The sequence below is a fragment of the Ascidiella aspersa genome, chromosome 2 (genome assembly GCF_963924565.1).
Source record: "Ascidiella aspersa chromosome 2, kaAscAspe10.2, whole genome shotgun sequence".
NCBI lineage: Eukaryota > Metazoa > Chordata > Ascidiacea > Phlebobranchia > Ascidiidae > Ascidiella > Ascidiella aspersa.
This window is the reverse complement of record NC_139448.1, coordinates 16,122,646-16,142,276: the sequence shown is the minus strand read 5'-3', so window position 1 is coordinate 16,142,276 and position 19,631 is coordinate 16,122,646. Positions and strand designations below refer to the sequence as shown.

The window sequence follows — 19,631 nt, the reverse complement described above, 5'->3', positions numbered from 1 at the left end:
TACAAAGAAAACAAGTTTGACAACATTTCTTGGAGTTAGTCAATAGTACAAGCTAGATTATCTTTAAATTTAAGTCCAACTTACTCGATGTACCTTATGAACAATAATTGTCGCAGCTATAGCCATTTTCGGGGTAAATCTTTAAGACGCTATACACGCCATATATAATGATTAGACAAAATACCCGGCGTTTCCAGAGTAGTAAGCCACCCGATCCATTATAAATTAGTGCACTTCCAAGCAAAAAGGTCTACCACAATTAGGGCATCCAACGGCAGAAAATTTTGTTTTTTGGCCTTGAGGTCGTGGCACTACACTAATTGGACCTTTAGGTAAACTCCCGAGGTAGATAAATTGAAAATATTCCCTGAAAATTCACAAAAGATAACAAAAAATGTGAGATGTGCGCCCAGACGTAAAAAGGTCAACAACACTGATAGATTAATTATTAAAGTTAGCGTGTTCCTCAAAGTAGTTTTATTACACTTTTTATTAGTAGTAGCCTATGGATGACGACATGTGAATTGAATTTTAAACAAAAAAAACGCTTTTTTTCGCGCGTTGCGCCAATGCTTAACAGCAGTGGTCGGAAAACGTTTTTGTCACGGCCCAAAGTACTCTTCAGAGCTATTGAAGGTCCACTACGTAAAACCACTATAAAAAAGTGGCGGATTCAGGATAGGTGATTTTAAGGTGAAATATAACACGGCGCCTTGGTGCCCAAAACAGTGCTATATCATGATGTAAATGATTGTATAAGACGATTTTTTTGTTTAATAATATACAGCTTAAGTTGGCAAAATATAATAGGACCACATTTGGCACGTGGGACTTTCAAAGCTAAACTAATGTAAAAATTATATGCCACACCTACTTTTAAAATAAAGTCCAATGAATGTACGACTATCACGTGGAACAAAACTAAGCTATTCAAATGTAACTCGCGGCCCACTAAAAATGGCTCTGCTGACCACATTTGGGCCGCGGTTCACAGTTTGCCGACCACTGCTTTACAGCCTCCTTAAATGTAATTAGGCTACATAATTTTTTATTGCAAAAGAGAACCGAGGCCCGCTTGATTCACAGTTGTTCTAACATCTTAATATCACAGTTAATTTTTGTGCGGCCCGCAGAGACCTTTCTGAGCTTAGTTTTGGCCCGCGACTAGAAAAAGGTTGCCGACCCCTGCTGTGAACTGTATACGACAACGACACGTTAACCGGCCAACAGCTTCTTGTGTCTAGCCTTAAGACATTTATGATCAAACTGAAGATGGATCGTTACTTTTTTCAATGCTTAGGACTGAATCATCAGGAACTGAATTGGATTTCAGTGTTCGCCTCTTTGTTAACTGCTGAATCATCGTTGTTATGATTTTGGGATTTTTATCACAACTAGTGATTCAGCAAAAATTGAAATAATGGTATTGTGGTTAACCAGTCAATGCATGCTAGGCTAGTTGTAAAAATAGCATTTGACGCTATAAACAAAGACTGGATTTCACTTTATGGATTACCTTTATTAAGACAAATTTACATAATAATGTGCAAACTGGTTTACTGGCCAAGTCTGGATTTTTTAAGTGAGAATATGGCATTTGTCAATAAGATTTAAAATGAAATGGAATGTACTTAGTCTAGAAAGAATCCCACCACATTTTCATTCAGGGGTTTATATTTCTAACACTATTTGGGTTAGGGTGCAAGTTGGTGTTTGGGTTTTACTATTATACTTATTCTGGCGCTGGTCTACAATCCTACCACAACGAACGTTATTTGGGTTAGGGTGCTGGTTAGCATTTGGGTTTGGGTAGGTTTAGCGATGTTATTAAATAATAATACTTGACCCACCCTCACCCGAACACTAACCGACACTCTAACCCAAATATTGTGCGTTACTTTAATAATTTGGTAGGATTCTAGACCTCGTCCTTATTCTTTCATATTTATTTCTTCCTTGCAATTTCAATCTGACAACTTATTTCTTTAAGTCTGTAAAATAAGTGATAGGATTCTAGACCAGTGCTCATTTTTTTGGTTATGAAAGAGTTTGCCCAGCAATCCGGTAACAAACTTAAAAATACAAAGTACAGTAACCAATTCATTTTCCATATATGCACGAATGAGCCAGTCTCCAAAGTTCGAAATTAAACAGCACCAAGTTTTTCCACCATTTAATGAACTTAAAAATTCCCACTACTGTAAATGCCTTTAGCAATAAATCATATTGGAGTTTTGCAAATCCAGTAATAGGCAACTTGAAACTGAGCAGCTGTAATAAAGTAACTTTATTGGGCTAGAAATGGTCCCACAGAAGAATGTAGGCACAGCATGAGTTTTTCGCTTTTTGTCGTCTCTAGTTTAAACTTGCCTTACTTTCCAAAATGGATCCTCGTTGGACACAATGTTTTTTCATTTTATGTTGTTTGGCAAAACAGTTTACTGATGTTTTCCAAATGTATATTTATATATATATATATATCAATTTTAGGTAAATAATTATGTTGAATGAGATATTAAAAAATAAACTATTTTCCGTCTCCTTGAAATTACTCTTTGCTTTTCAAGTCCAACGTTCTTTAGTCAGCGCTAGTATAAATACAATGCGGGTGGTCAAGCAAAACCAGTTTGGTGGAGTAAAAGAACTTTACATCGACAGCAACCAGCCTAAACCAGAGCCTAGTGAAAAGCAGGTGCTCATAAAAGTTGCTGCAACAGCCCTTAATCGAGCAGACTTGCTGATGCGTGAGGGAAAGTATCCTAACATGAAAGGTCCTCTTACTCTTGGACTGGAAGTGTCTGGCATTGTGGAACAACTAGGCAGCAATTGTAATAAATGGAAACTTGGCGATAAGGTAATGGGCCTGCTACCAGGGGGTGGTTATGCAGAATATGCTGCAGTTGACGAAGATCACATTATGAACATTCCAGATGGTGTTTCCTTGGTTCAGGCTGCTGCAATTCCGGAAGTATGGCTGACTGCATATCAGTTACTGCACTTTGTTGGGGATGTGAAGAAGGGGGATAAGGTGCTCATCCATGGTGGTGGGAGTGGCGTTGGAACGGCCGCTGTACAACTTGTAAAGCTTTCTGAGGCCCATGCAATTGTAACCGCTGGAACAGATGAGAAGATTGCTCTGGCACAAAGTCTTGGTGCCGCAACTGGATTTAACTATAAGGAAGGGGAGTTTGCTGATAAGGTACTTGAGCACACCGACGGAAAGGGTGTAAACCTAATTTTGGATTGTGTTGGTGGTTCTTATTGGAAGCAAAATATCAAAAGCATAAGTTTTGATGGAACGTGGGTTGTATATGGCTTACTTGGTGGAGGGGCTGTTGATGGGCCATTGTTATCTCAGATTCTCGGTAAGAGAGTTTCAATGCGTGGAACTACCTTGAAAGCTAGAAGTGATGAGTACAAAAAATCATTGGTAGAACAGTTCACCAAAAATGCTCTGCCTTACTTCTCTTCTGGTGCCTCTAATAAGAAGCAATTGGCCCCTGTAATTGACAGGATTATGAACTTTAATGAGGTGGCTGATGCCCATTCGTACATGGCCACAAACAAAAACAAGGGTAAAATCATTCTACAACTTGAAGACAATCTAATAAAAAATGAATTGTGAGCAATATTGTTAAATCAAGTAGTATATATGTATAATATGCCTTTTCCAAAGTTCATTTTTCACTTATAAATGTATTGATTGTATCTACACATTGATGTCCACACCTAGCTTTATTTGTTTTATTGTACTGAAATTTGTAATCAATTTTAATTTAAGAAAATTATGCACTGCTTTTAGGGATTTAGGCAATATGAAATTAGTTTTATGTTATAAATAAATAACTGGATATTTATTTTAAGTATGTCTTTTAAAACAAAGACAAGGTTTGACAAAGGATGAAGAACAGTCACCAACATGTTTATTTCAAACTGATATCTATATTTCGAAGCAATACATATAACTGATATTATGGACAAGCAATTCTCAATATTATCAGATCACCTGAAGATTGACCCAAGTTTGCTACTTAAAGGTTATGGGTCAATAACTGCTTTAGTAACAAATCATTGGTTGGATCATTTTGGAAACACAGATGAAGATCACTTTTTGAAAAAACCTGAGGATTGCACAGAAATCCAAATTAGGGCCTTACTGCACCACTCTTGCTCCTTTGATGATAAGAGGTTCGTTAAGGTTTCTATTTCTGTTCATAAAGCCAAACTTCTTCAAAAGATTTTGTTTGGAAACTTATCCAAAGCGAACGATAAGGACTGCCCATTTCAAAAGCTCTGCAAAATAAACTTTAGTTTAGCATGGAAGAAGGCTCTGTTAGACTATAAAAATGCGTATCACAGTTATAGTATAAATTGTGCCAAAGATGAACAGTGCCAAGTTCCCAGCAAGAATGATATATATCATGTTAACCTCATTCCAGTTATTGCATCAACCGTTATAGATGAAATCTGCTATTTGGCACAGCCATATATTTCCCACAGCATCCAGGATGCCCTGCTGTACAGTCCTGCCATGCTTACCAAGTCTGGGACCAGGCTATTGTTTATTGTATATCAGCTTCTGCAAGTGATGAACTTCTTGTTAAAGAATTTTCCTTTGTTGGAGTTAAGATCTGTAAGTTGGAGAGATTCCCAACTTGATGATATGTTTTGGATGAAGATCAACATTTTTAATTCAGAAAGTTATTTTTCATTAACACATTCCGAGTTGGAAACTGATACCTGCACTTCAGAAAATGGAAAAACATTGCTACAAACTGAAGAATTGAATGCTTGTGACCAGTTTGATGCTTTTGAGATTGACAGTATGGTTGACAAATGGGTTAGTTAATTTGACATAAATTATATACCAGTTGTCAAAGCTAAACTGTAATTCATTTTTATAGGTTTCCGGACAGATGTCCAATTTTGATTATTTGATGTTTCTTAACAACCTTGCAGGTATATTGGTTTAAAAATTCGGTATTTACTATTGCTAAAGAAAAATTTTTTTCTTTTTGTTTTAGGCCGAAAAATGGATAACCCTTTTCACCACCCTATACTTCCTTGGGTGTCAGATCTTACTGATCCAGACTCTGGTTGGCGGGATTTGTCGAAATCAAAATATCGGTATGTTTATGTTACGTTTGACTTATGTAAACATGTAACGCGTATATATATATATATATACACATATATATATATATATATATATAATATTGAGGTTGCTGTACTTTGATATACATAATTTTAGTAATACAATTTTTTTAAACTGCAAAAAGCACTTTATAACATCTATTCAAGCTACAAAAATTCGACCTATTTATGGAAAAGGTGAAAATTGTGACTGAAAAGAGTTGTGTAGCACTGTTTGTATAATTCTCTTTATTACAGTTGACCAGCCTCTGGTAAGTTACAAACTGTCTAATATGCCTAATGTATGTCAAGGATTGTTTTTGTTATAACCTCAAGTTCCGCTTATCCTAAGACATGCATTGACTAGATACCTGGGTTGTGTGAAGAAATGTATTAACCTGTAACCTATAAGGCACATTGTATTAAAATTATGAGAACTGTTCAATATTGACCAATTTTGCTAGACACTGCTTTTTCCTTGCATACTTTACAACACAAGACCATGCCCTGATTTATCCTCATGACGCATTGTATTTTTAAGGCTAAATGAAGTTTGTATGAATGATGTTGAACTATAATTCTTGTTATCTAATTGGTTTAAGATATATTTTCCACAGTAAACTAGTTATTTATTCATAAAATGTTTTGCTCATTTTACTATTTTTATACTTCTATTTTTCTATTAATTTGTCATTTTACCAGCTTAAATAAAGGAGATGATCAACTAAACCTACAGTATGCTATGGCGGTTAATGAAAAAAACACAATGTCAGCTGTTCATTTACATGCACCCCACCATGTTCCAGATATGCTATCAGACATAACATTTTATGTGTACTTGGCCCGAAGAATACCACAAGAAATACTCCAGAAACATGTCAGGTTGGTACTATCACATTAACAAAAAGATTTGCTTACAATTACGTTATTAGATACAAGTGATTTGATGTATGTGCTTCGTGCTATACATGTATATTATATAGCTTCAGCAACATTATACCTATATAGTGTACAGTCCTTCACAAGTTATTTGCCAATAAAATATGTCATCTTATTGTGCAACCTATAAAGATTGTATATCTTATTTGTGTATTATTTAGTTTATTTTGTTCTTGTGCAGGTCTTACTGGGAACCAAATGAATATCCTGCCACCATACAGCGCATGCAAGCCTGGTCCCCTGATGAGTGCATTCCACAGTTCTACACAGACTCTTCTGTTTTTAGTTCCATTCATGGTGATATGACAGATCTAGGGGTACCAGATTGGTGCAGTGGGCCAGAGGACTTTGTTAAGAAGCACATGTCAGTAGGATTTGCCAAATATATATTTACTACATAGACATTTGTTTATCTTTTGCTGGACAAGTAGATTAAACTTGTAATTTTTTTACCTTTCTCAATGATTTGTGCATACCATTGTAACACAAATTGCCCCAGATAGTTTTGAATCTTCTTCATGTATTGATGTTACAGGCAAATGCTTGAAAGTGAAAAGGTGTCATCAAATCTGAACAAATGGATCGATGTCACCTTTGGTTATAAACTGTCAGGAAAGCAAGCAGTGAAAGAGCTTAATGTGTGCCGACAACTTGCTGACCAGCACCAAACACCATCAACACATGGAATTGTTCAACTGTTTCTTTCTCCACATCCAGAAAAGAGAATTCCTTCACAGATTCCTTTACCTGTATGTTGCATGGTTATGTGTTGTGTAAAGCCTTTTTAATCTAATCCTATCCACACTTATTTTTTGAAATTACTATTTGTTTGGTAAATTAGTTATCATGCATTATTATTGTACAACCCTTTTCAGAGGTTGATTGAGAATCACTTCAAAAGTATTTCTTCATTAAAGCTGGACCCTTCAGATAAGGTAAACTGATCAACCATTTCTAATCTGACCTTGCTGTGATACCAACCAAAATAATTTATTATCATTGCAGTTAAATGCAGCTCAAACCGGTTCGGGCAATGAAACAGAAGACAATGGAAAAAGCAATGGTAGCAAAACTGTGAATGTTAAAAGAAAAATTAAACTGCCAGTTGATTATGACCCTTTCACTGACTTAGACCAACTTGAAAAATTAATGGCTTTCAAGTTATCAACAACAAACAAGTAAGCATTGTCTTCATACTCATCCCTTTTTTCTTAACAAAAAAAAGATTTATTCTACTTTACCAATTTTTTGCTTTATTCTGCATTAAAGTCATATTCTAATTAAAATATAGTTTAATAAGATTTAACTGGTGATTTACTTATAAATATACTACCACTTTATATTCTTTAAAGGGCATCTCTATCATTGTCACTTCAAAATGTCATCAGCGGCCATTTGAAAAGCATCACGGCTACCACAATCGAAGATGTTGTATCTGATCACAACGTTTTGGTGTTTTTCTGCCTTACTATGGAGCTATATTCCTCACAAAACTTGCATATTACTTTTGCCAACCAGCCTTTATCCAGTAGATTTAATGCTGCAGCTAAGTGTTTCCAGAACACAAAAAGTGCTCTTCCAATTGGTTTACACAAAGTTCTTTCTCATATCATAGAATGCTTGAACGTGCCTTTGTCTGAGTAAGTTAAAGTTAAAATACTGCGTAGGACATTCTGCACCATTAACAAATTTTATGTTATCTTATGTAGACAATAATTTATGTTTACTGCTTGGGTACCTTATATACATTTTAACTTGTAAAATCTGTTTTAGCCCCAAGGTAGAAATCTAGCATCTAGATCAGGGTTTTTTAAACTTTTTTCACCGGGGACCCCTAAAATATTTTTTTGTCTCGCGTGGACCACAGAAGGCAAAAAATTCAAATATGACGTCATAAATTGACATCACAGTACAAATAGACTTCATAAATCTGCTGATTTCGGTCCAAAAACAGGAAAGTGAAATCGAGTCAAAATACATTTAGTGCAGGGGCGGCAACTAACTTTGTAGAATAATTGCGTCAAGCAATTTTTTCAAGTTAAAAAAATAATGCTTGGAATTTTAATAACATTCAACCGACAAGTAGCGAACAATACAGAACATTCCAGAAAGATGGGTGACATAGAGTCACTTATTAAATAATCAATGAGGATTTTGTTATCATAACACTTTTATACAATCTACAATCATGTAAAAATTAACTAACACCTTGACTTGTACCTGCCCAAACATCGCTCATATTCTGCCTATGTCTGTTTAGGCTCTGTTAAAAAATCCTTGCTGTATTGTATACTCTACATTTTAAAAGACAATATAGATCTACATTTTAAAAAACAAATTACATATACTATATGAGTTAACTAACTGTGTTACTAATAATTTACATCTTAAGTATATTACAATTTTAATTCCCACTCTTTTAATCTTAATGTAGAACATGCAAGAACTTAAAGCAGTTTGAAGACTTATCAATCGAAAACAAAGTGGATAAACACAGTTTGCAGCGAATTTTTAATTCTGCGGTATCAAAAGGATTTCCACCACCTAGTATTGACCAATTTTTGCAAGAAGAACTTTTTCTTTTACCTACACCTCCATACTTTAAATCCCTGTATTGCTTTCTTGAGCTTTTAATGGTAGGGGCCTAAATATTTTTTAAATTATTTTTATTCTGAATATTCATTATGTAACTATATTAACAAAATGATTTGCTTTAGGTAACTGTCTAACTGAAATGACAAAACAGTATGCAAATTACATACACAAAAATCACAAAACCTATTATACCTTTTGGATTTTACCACATTTGAAATTTTAATATGTTTAACACATATGTCCTCTTTTTAGACTCTAACAAGTGACTATTCTGCACCGCTTGAGGAAAACAGTTACCCTATCATTGAAGAAAAACTTGTTGAGTTACTCACTGAAATGCATAACCAAAGTGAAGGCCTTAGTATTGTAATGCCCCACCTCATTAATATGGTGGAGAGTGAAGTGTATCAGGCTGTTCCTTTTTTGGTCATGTTTTTTGACAGAGTTTCCCAGGATCTTGGTGAGTTTCCCCTTTCGTTTTATATTAATATAACCACCAATATATCATTGTGTTTTAACATACTGTATATCATTCTTTCAGTAAAGTAAATATATTTTACTTTTAATATACTAGTTTCCACTTACTAGAGCACTAGTAGAAAACCACCTGGTATTATTAAATTTAGATACTGTTAAGTTTTGACCCATTTGTTTTCATTAACACTAAAATATTAAAAAAGTATACTAATAGTAAGACATCAAACTTGAACTATATTAGAAAACTTTCTTAAGGTCCCAAAGAGACGGTGGATTGGTTTTTGAAACCAGTTATTAAACTGTGCAATAGAGTCAATGCACTTTGTGTTGAAACTATTGTTGGAAATGAAGCAGACCTCTGCAATGCAATTGAGATTTTGTATGGAAAAACTTTTCTGGTGCAATTGTGGAACCGTTTTGGATTTGAAACATTTTTGGACAACTTACCACGGCTTTTGATTGAATGTCTTATCAGGCTGAAGAAAAAAATGGGTCAGTAGTACCTGTAAATTGCCATGATGGTCACTTTTGAAGGTATTTGCGATAAATGCGGAGATTTATAATATGAATGCCAACGTCCCGTTTTCATTTAAATTCAAGAATGTCCAAATAAAACCATTGTGTCACTACTAGGGCAACTTTTTTATGACCTAAAACACGGTAGTCAACAGGCGGCTAAGCTCTAACCATTGTTAGGCGGCTCTTAGTTCTTGTTACATTTTATTTATTTTTAGATTGTAAGTCAACGCCGCCGGTTGTTTGTATTGTTAAGTTTAGTTAAAATTAGTTCACTAGCATTTTAACGACTTTGAATACCACGCAAAAGACAAATATATATATACAAATAATTGTTAAGATCCCAGCACTGGCTGACCATAAAAAGTAAAAAAAAATTGATCTGACCACCCGATCCGTCAGAAATCAGTGCAGTTCTAAGCAAAAAGGTCTACGACAATCAGTGCATTCAAAGGATCAAAAGTCCGACTTTTAGACTTTGAGGTCTTGGACAATGCACAAATTTGCATTAACAAATGTGCATAAGAAGATTAAGTTTAACAATACTTGACCCAACCAAACCCAAACGCTAACCATCACCTTAACCCAAATAATGTGCGATAATTTCATAATTATAACGCTTCAGGCCCCAATACCTCAATTTGTGACGTAATAATCTTAAATACAATGGACGAGAAACCATCTTATGCCCATCCGAGTTTGGGCTTTTTCCCCCAGCATTTAAAGAATTATTAAAATAACGCACATTATTTGGGTTAGGATTCGGGTTAGCGTTAGGGTTTAGGTGGGTCAAGTGTTATTAATCCTATCTCATACTTTTTGTTATCTTTTCTGAACTTTTAATGAATATTTTTAATTTATCTACGCCGGGAGTTTACCTAAAGGTCCAAATCAGTACATTGCCAGGACCTCAAGGTCTAAAAGTCTCGACTTTTCTGCCATTGGATGCCCTGATTGTCGTAGACCTTTTTGCTTAGAACTGCACTGATTTCTAACGGATCGGGTGATCTGACTGAATGTATAGTTTTGACGGTGTTTACAATATTCGGAGAACAGATTGTGTGTTGCAAAACAATATGCTACGATGTTGTCAAAATGCAAATTGGGATGCTACAGAAAACACTAAACATGTTGCTTCTCATGATTTGTGAAATTAAGAGAACTATCACTGCCGACAAGAGCTAAAAACTAATTGGGCGTTAACAAATATAAAATATATAACGTTTTTGCAAAGGTAAATTATTACGCCTTGTGCTATGTAACGCTGATCTCCGAATTTGATCAACAGGTTCGGGCTGCTATACGTTACGCGCAAAACTGACTATCCCTGCGTGAAAAAGAGTGGTTTACCATACCTTGATACATTAACGATTGTCGCTTTCAGTGTAGGAGTTTTATTTGTATTAATCTACTAACGCATTAACAAGTGTCATGTTATTATGTCTTTCGTAAAGAAATCATCATGGACAGTTTGCAGTGGATGATGATGCGCTTTGGCCCCACTCTCACATCGAAGTACATCATCCGCCATCTTCTGCGCGCCACAAACCTCTGTTTCTGCAACGAAGCAGGTTTGTCGACCTTGCATGCTTCCCACAACCCTTCTCGTATAGAATGACACAAACGAAAAATTGCAGAGTCCAAACAGTAATATGGCTTAAAGCAGGGGTGTCCAACTCAAACATGCTGACGTGCCAAGTTTTATCTTATAACTTCTTCCCGTGCCAAAGTTAAGTAAGTGATTCTTTCTAGTATTAAAAGCGCCATTTTTACATATATAACGTTTGTTAACACATAAAAAACATTTGTTTATTTTCAAACCAAACCAACCAAACCAACCAATGACCAAAAATTTTTCTTTGCAAACATTTTGTTTTTAGCCAAGATTGACCTTAACTATGTAGTAGCAGTGCACATTACTGCATCGAAGTGTCTGTCGGTTAGCTGACTTTTGCTTCTTGCTTTTTCACACCAAGATATATAATATATAAATGCTACAGTATAACGTTATAAGATCAGAAGTAATTGTTAGGCGTCGTAATTGCCATATTTGGCACGCTTACCGCGTGTTGGACACCCCTCGCTTAAAGTATCGGGTTATTTCTACGTCTTTTCACCACTCTTGTTTATTCAACTGTGTAAATATATCATAACAAATTTATAATATAATCTTCAACAGATATCGTAGCTGCGAATCACGTCCAAGTAATTGATTGCCTTGTGTTCGCCGCTTCGATGTACGGCAGTTCATTCTTCACCGTTCAATACATACCTCATATATCGTACACCGTGAGTGAATTCCCTAATTCCTACGGAGAACAACAAGTTTCATAAAGCAAAAATTATGGTACCATCACGTAACCGAACATATGACCGAAGCACTTTTAGCTGCCTACACATATCAATTGCTATGCAGCAACAATATCTGCATTAGTACAATCTGTATTCTATATTACTACAGTATTAAGAACAACGACATATTCTAACCGAATGCGAAATTATTCTGCAATGAAATGAGACCTTAAAACGTCGAAATAAAACCTAAGCCTGTTAAAACAAATCATAAATGGCGCAAATAACATCTAAAGCCGTAGCCGTATCAATAAGGCATGAAACGAAGTTTAAGTTTTGAAACGATTGTTTTCTTGGCCCTACCTAAACTGACCTAGTCGCTTCTGGCAAAGCATGCTCCACTTCCTAGCCGGAGGCCGCTCCTCGAAAACTTTCTAATTTTGCGAAAGGTGTCGACAGCGATTTCGGGAACCCGTTTCACGCTGCGTTCGTTCGCCGCGCTGGAGGCAAGCTGTACGATCCTCATCCACCTGATTCCCTACTTCACAAACAACACTGTGGCGCAGCAGCTCCGTCGACTCTCCAAAGAAATTGTCATGCCGCTGATCGGAATTTTGGCGTCAAAGCGAATAAGGTAATTTGATTTTGAACGCCCTTGTCGCGCCTCGCTGTGAAACGAATATTCTCAACTTATATTTTAGTCACAGATCATGGTAAGTAACTGTGTTCAAATCTTACATCACATCTCCGAGAAACTGATCTAAGCCAAACAAATATATACAATTATACTCGTTACCAACGTACTTAACCTATTGATTACATCTCGCTAAAAACCCCTGCTTTAGACCTGGGATTTTCGTTTCAACTCCGCGCCTAACTTCCAAACTTTTACCTAAAGAAGGCCAGTTTCACTTTTTAGTCCACAATAAGGCAAACACAAATAACAAATCAGTCAACCGGAACATCTCTACATCAACAGTGCTTCTGGTATTCAGGAGTTAGCGGAAAAGCAAGTGATCAAACCACATTAAACAAAAATTATATTCGAACAGGTTATGGCTCATATTTGCCACTACTAAAATTGAGAAGATTGCTCAAAAGGTATAAGGCTCACTTGAGTGAATCGCTAACTAGCGGTAGACAAGCGTTGCTTTGGAGTTATTTTAAGTAGTATTGCGTACATACAGCAGTTTGGTTTACTGGCATTGAATCGAAACCTGTAAGAAATGCGCTGTTTGTAGATTTCCTGGTGGCGCATTGCAACGAAAACGTCTTTGCTTGAAGACGATCAAGATGATTGTAAAGATTGCCATATCAATTGGTAGAGAAACCTCGCAGCAGCATTTAACAGAACTTCTGCAATCATTATTTTGGTAAATGGCCTCATTTGTTTGATAGGACTTTAATTAACAATTTTTATGAGTTGCAGATAAAATTAAAGTAGCTCGGTGTTATGATTAACTGCTGAGAGCAAGACTTTTTTACTGGGGGTTTGCCGACATACCCAATTATTTCATATTAACCCTTTTTTCTTGTTTTTACTTAAGTAACTTTTCGTCACATCTTGAAGTTGTCAACCAGGATGTCAATAGTGGCGCTGAGGCCACTCAATTTGAGGTAAATTATTTTTTCTTTAAAAAAATCCTGTAGTATTCGTGGAACTACATTATTTTATGGAATATATCTGAGTTGAAGAAATAACTATACTACAAGACGTATTTAGGGTATTTGTTATTAGGGTTGAACTGCAATTTTGAAAATCTTGTATGATTTTGTAAGGACCTAATCCCTGTCCAATACAGTTGTCATTGTGATTGTTAAGCTCATGGTCTTTAATTATGCTGCGCGTCAGTTCAACAAATACATGTGTTGAACAAAATTACATAAATATATCGGCTGGCAGTAACAACTGAGTTTTACTGTAAGTATTATATTCGTATAATTCGTCTTTTTAATTGCAGATGGACTGCGATAGCACGTTCAACTACCTTTCTCCCAGCGAAGATTCTATTTTTGCCGCTTTGCAATTGGAGGATAAAACTAAAGAAACATCGCGAAGTGCAGAACACCTGGTAAGCCTTCCTGAGCGCTACAGTAGATTGCCTAGCCATTTTAACGATTCAACTATGCTTACAGCCGGATCAATTAGAAAACGACTGTATTGCTAAATATGCAGTAATAAAAACGTGCCTCTTTTTCAACTAAATTTCTGTTGTTTTAATTATAAAGATACTAGCGCTATCTTCGTAAAACCATATACCAACTTCACAAAACTTAATTCGAAACGACCTCGACAGAAAAATGCTGCCGATGTCGTCAAACGAAGCGACGAAACGCAGCGTGAGCGGCGAAAGTACGCCGAAGCAGTGCTGGAAGAGGTGAGGGCCGCCTTCTGTCCCGAGTGCGCCAACCAGGCCTACATACCCCTGGCGCGTCTGATGGGCGGCACGCACATGGAGAAGATCCTTAACGACCGGCATGACCACATTTGGCGCCTTAGCACCGAACACGAGAGGGCGCTGAGCGACGCCGGCGTCGGCAATCCGAGTCCAGGGGTACGTTACGCTATATAACAGTAGTTCTCAACCGGGGTGCCGCGGCGCCCTGGTGTGCCATTTCTAATGCTCAATGGTGTCGATTGTTATTTGAGAATTTTTAAGAAGCTGATTTTTGCTCAGTTGGTCAGCCTCTTAATACAACTATTTGTGTACGATTAGAGACCATGATATAAAATCGCATTTTTATACATGTTTTAAGTTGATTGCGTTATTCGAGTTCAATTTATAGTGACATTACATAAAATACCTAACAAAAATTGCAGTCGGGGTATCGAGAATCTAGTTATTATTTTTGAGGGTTGCCGTAAGTCATAAAAATGGTTGAGAATCCCTGCTATTTAGGCAGACATTTTCTCGGATTAGTAGTTTAAACTTAACGATTGTGTAAAAATGTGTAGATGCATTTTCCCGTTGTGTGTATTGAAACTTGTAGAAAAAAACGATAAAATTCTTATTGATACGCATCGTGGCCTTGTTTTCTCGGTATGCAACGTTACCAGTGCGACTGCGGCGTACTACGTTTCGGCAGTAAACTACTTTAGGTTGAGTTGGCATTGTTTGTTTCGGTGCTACAACTTTTTGTTTCAACTCCAGCAATTTACGGCCAGCCAGTCGCCAACGTCAAAGGTAAAAGTCGTCGGCAACAAAATCGTAGTGGACAAACTCAACCCGTTTTCCAATCCGAAAATTCCCGAAGAAGGCCGAACGCACAAAGATATTAACGGTATACCATAACATATACGCACTCAGATTTTTTTTACAGAAAATAGGAGGCAGTTTAAAATGTAAAATACTAAAACATTGTGACCTATTCGTTACAAATTGAGTTGGGGATTCTGGATCCGACTATAGTCCAAAAGCGAGGATTCTGGACCCGACTATAGTCCAAAAGCGAATGGTGTTGTTAAGTGGCTTGTTTATCGGTAGTCCCTCCAAAATGTACTATGTGCTGCCACGCTAGACATGAATATTGGTTTCCACCATGAAAAGCGTGCAGTCGGTTGCATCGTTGAAAACACCTACTACCATTGCACGGTCAAATTATGAACACTATAACCCCAATGTCGTTGAATAATTCAGGAAATGGCTTCACGCACTTAAAAGAGAACTGGCTGGCTTACTGGGAGCACGAGATCGGTTTGGCCGACGGCGACAATCACATCCACTTTAATCAGATCGACTTGCAAAAGTTCGTCGGGCACACGGCAGCTGTCAAGTGAGCCTCTTGTAAATTGTGTAAACGGTGACTTTGCTGTGCTATGCCGTATGCAGCGACGCGTGACTGATGTTTTTAAACGTACTATAAACTGCATTTAGCGGTGATTGTTTATCTAAAAGATGCTCCCGTATAGAAACAACCGATATTGCAGTTTTACATATATTTAACGTCTGGTTGCGGTTTTAAACGCCCAAGATTTGTATAAAGTTTCCCTTTAAAAAAATATGTAACTATGCCAAAAATGTCACTTCATCTTTGCTGTGTAGAGTCCAGTAAAGTTCTGAAAACATGTTGTCAAATAACCCCCTTTCTCTGTGTTCCCAAAAGTAAAGGTAACGAACACCCAACGAAATTAGAAACAGCCTCCGACAAGGTCAACGCCTGACATCCAAGCATATGCAATTTTCACGTAACAGGTGCATGTACGCCAGCGAATCGGAGGGTTGGTTCATGACGGCCAGCAAGGACAAGACAGTCCGTATCTGGTCGTTACACGGCAGCACCTCGGACCAGGTGGATCCACTGTTCACGTACCGTCAGCACCGCAAGACGGTGTCCTACTGCAGCTTGGTTCCAGCCGACAACTCGGCTGTGAGCTGCGACGGGTCGCTTCATATCTGGGATCCCTACACCGGCCAGTCGGTGAGGGGCCTAAATCGCTATTTAGATGCCTTTTAGGGAAACTGCTGACCCTGTCTCGCATCTACTCTAGTAGTTTATACGAGAGATTTTTGATTTTGTGTTTTCTCAACAAAATATAAGACAAAATGAATATTAATATTAAGTTTGAAATTTTTGCACGAGTATATAGTGTCATTTCGAACGGCAATTAGGTCATTGTTGACGCCATTTTTGAAAAAATATTTGATGATACTGGGTCAGAGTTTGTTCTTTCCTATATTTTGCAAGCTAGCAACTGTGACAATCAAGAGTCCAATGATGTTTTCGTGACTGTGACATACCCATACAATCAATTTTCTGGTCAATCGTACAATTTTAAGTTATATGATTTCCAAGCTGTATATCTAATGCTGCCCCAAAATTCTCCAGATCAAGTCCTTCGACAGCAGCGAGTTTAAGCCGAACGGCATAACGTCGGTGCTCGCTCTGCCCGCTCCACAGCGCCAGGTACTGGTCAACACCTCCGACTGTCTGAAGATGCTCGACCTACGGAGCCAGACACAAGCGTGCGAGTATAAAGCGGCTGGTGGACCGAACATTGGCGGAATAAGGTAAGGCCTTGTAGTTAAGTAATCGACTGGAACCGTTTTAACTCGATTCAGTTACGGAATGTCCGTTAAAATTGTGTTGCCCCGACTGTAGATCTGAATTTGCGTCCCCAGTCACCTTTAAAGCCGGAATTTAGGTATAGAACGTTCAGAAATGTCAGCTGTAAAAAACGTATCCAGGTAATAAAAAATCCAAATCTGAACGGTGGCTGGTGTTAGATGTATTTTTTTTGGTCCGTGTTTACCTGTAAAAAAAAAATTAGTTTTAATTAAAAGTATAGTGTATTTGTTTTATCACAGATTTTTTTAATTTGACTTTTTACGGATTATTTTTTAAATTATAATCATACTTTTGATACGTTTTATCACTCTTCTCTAAAGCAGGGTGGTCTAAACATAGGTCCGCGGGCCACATGTGACGTTACTTTTTGATGATGCTTTGTGGCGTCATCTTTAAACATTCCATGCCCCGACCAAACAAAAGGTATTAATCCTCCCCTGGCACTCATGTAGCACTTTATGTGGCCCGCGAAGAATATGCAAGAAATATTGTGGCCCGCTATGCTGTCAACCTCGGACCATCCTGCTTTAAATCGTTTGGTCATGACTCAACAAACCTTGATACATCATATGCGTTACTTTATCATATGACATCAGTTGATTTAGTTTTAAACTTATCCCCCGATGATTTATGTGAAGATCGATTTGCTCAAACGGCCACTGGGTGGCGGTCGGGTTCACCTCCGGGGTCATATCGATAGTTGACCTCCGCATGGGGCCCATACTGCGCTTATGGCAAGCACACGACAATGACGTCATATCGGCGTGCATGATGACGGACAAAACGTTCGTGACGACGTCGATGGATCAGACAATTGCGGTAATAAAGGGATATTTTGGAACCCATTTTTTTCTATTATTTATTTTGCGACAAACGTCGTTTTCAATCTGCATTTTGAATTATAGTAGTAAGCTCACAAAAACCCTAATATTTTATTTCGCGGTGAAATAATATTACCAAAATACTACGGTACCTCGTAAGGAAGTAAACGCAGAAAAAGAATAAAAAATAAAACCAGCTTTCTTGGCCTAAATATGTGGTAACCGCATTTAAATCTTAGCGTGTGAATGCCCAAATGCGCGAAGCTTGATGCAACGCATTTAACACCGTCCTATGATGACAAGTGTAATTTGCTACTGAAGCGCCTTTTTGTTAAATTTTTATTTCAAAGTAACACAAAGATTCGGAAATGCACTGGCACTTGTATTCTTAAGATATGGGACACCAACAGCGTCACCCCACGGATGGTTTACCGCTCAGTAACGGAGCCTGTTCAGATGGTCAAAGTCTTTCACGACGAATTGCTTGCAGCATCCTTTTCCAATCGAATCACAGTGTTGCCACTGCCAACTAATGACGGTACGATGCAATATGTTTTTAAAATTTTAATTTTTGGTTTACTTTATCAGGTCTTATGCCCGGTACCGTTTCGTATCAATGTAAACCCGATATCAAAATAAGTGTGACTTTCTGGCCAGTGTTGGCGTTGATTTAAAAAAAAAAACGAGACAGAACTTTCCTCAAATAGTAGAAAATTGAAAATGAAGTTACTTCTATTGACAGCCAACGCATTTATCGGTTGTTCAAAACATTTCGTGTTGTTACATTTACTGTTGAGGTTTTCTTGCGTCCTTTTAAGCCCCGTTTAATTTGCATTTAAATTCTATTGTGGCAAGCGTTTCACGCTTTGCTAAAGTCAAGCCCCGTGCAGCTGGAAAACAATACATTTTGAAGCGATTTTTACGCCCAGCGCAGCTCAGTGCAGCTGTAGTGAAAACAATTTCACGCCCAGCTCAGCTCAGTGCAGGCCTTTAGCCTACTGTGTTTGACTGGCGTACAATATACTAAACATGTACTTGCCCGAAATGCCGCCAAGCTTGGATAACCCTTGATTAGTCTGTGTTATGGGTGCTCGCATTGCCAACACGTGTGAAATGACTAAATACTATTAACTAGGTGTAAAGTATGTACGGATTTGTTCGACCGAAAAACAGTTTTCCTTTTTTGCCAGGCATAAATAACGGACACAGGAATGTGTTGAACAGCCAAAATTATAACGGCAACACCTTAGCTCGTTTGCTGTTGTTCGGTTCGAATTTATTATTTACCTACTCGTGTACACCTAGATCACGTGAGTTCAGCTGCTCGTTCGACATTGGACAAACCAATTACGGTCACCAAACTGAGGTCGGACTGTCTGAAAGGGTCGCTTACTTCTTTTGCGGTCCTTGCGATGAAACGACAGCTTATTGTTGCGTCCGACACTGGTGCAGTGAAATTGCTTACATAAATTGGAATTTGTTGGATAATTGCTGTGATTTCACAATTGAGACAGTAGTGTACCTGTTTATTACACGATTAACGTTGCGCTAAGTCTGATTTTTTTTACTATTTTATGTGATATATCTTTGTTGAAAAACGTTGTGCAATAAAATCTCGTTAAAATTCCTTTAAAATAAACACCATAAACCAATTGAGATCATTTGTCACTTGTTTAATGACACTATATCTATTGTTGAAGCGCAATAAACGATTTTGATCACCTGTGTGTTTTATCTTCTATCGAACTTTCTGACGAATAAGGGTGTAATGTAGTGTTTTTGCCTTTTATG

At 37.4% G+C, this 19,631-nt stretch overlaps 2 protein-coding genes across 2 annotated transcripts; both read left to right on the top strand.

Annotated features, from left to right (window-relative positions):
• Positions 1-2,498: 2,498 nt before the first annotated feature.
• Positions 2,499-3,810, top strand: LOC146163992 (quinone oxidoreductase PIG3-like). The gene has a single exon (XM_083381043.1). It carries the CDS (start codon positions 2,501-2,503, stop codon positions 3,623-3,625), a length of 1,125 nt encoding a protein of 374 aa, XP_083237169.1. The 5' UTR covers positions 2,499-2,500; the 3' UTR covers positions 3,626-3,810.
• On the top strand, positions 3,808-19,474 carry LOC146163991 (WD repeat-containing protein 81-like). The gene is made up of 26 exons (XM_083380645.1): positions 3,808-4,840; positions 4,905-4,959; positions 5,025-5,127; positions 5,836-6,015; positions 6,254-6,436; positions 6,608-6,821; positions 6,948-7,007; positions 7,078-7,250; positions 7,425-7,712; positions 8,507-8,708; positions 8,920-9,127; positions 9,400-9,636; positions 11,115-11,231; positions 11,840-11,949; positions 12,402-12,586; positions 13,194-13,325; positions 13,500-13,569; positions 13,914-14,024; positions 14,250-14,507; positions 15,105-15,234; positions 15,591-15,726; positions 16,146-16,371; positions 16,780-16,961; positions 17,658-17,838; positions 18,234-18,378; positions 19,146-19,474. The coding sequence occupies exons 1-26, from the start codon at positions 3,974-3,976 to the stop codon at positions 19,307-19,309; spliced, it is 4,917 nt and encodes a 1,638-aa protein (XP_083236771.1). The 5' UTR covers positions 3,808-3,973; the 3' UTR covers positions 19,310-19,474.
• Positions 19,475-19,631: the final 157 nt, after the last annotated feature.

Excerpts from the sequence above, each read along its gene's own strand:
- LOC146163992 (XM_083381043.1), top strand. The coding sequence starts at position 2,501 with ATGTTGAATGAGATATTAAAAAATAAACTATTTTCCGTCTCCTTGAAA.
- LOC146163991 (XM_083380645.1), top strand. The coding sequence starts at position 3,974 with ATGGACAAGCAATTCTCAATATTATCAGATCACCTGAAGATTGACCCA. Across the intron at positions 4,960-5,024 it reads GTTTCTTAACAACCTTGCAG|GCCGAAAAATGGATAACCCT; the intron begins GTATATTGGTTT and ends TTTTTGTTTTAG. Across the intron at positions 6,016-6,253 it reads ATACTCCAGAAACATGTCAG|GTCTTACTGGGAACCAAATG; the intron begins GTTGGTACTATC and ends GTTCTTGTGCAG.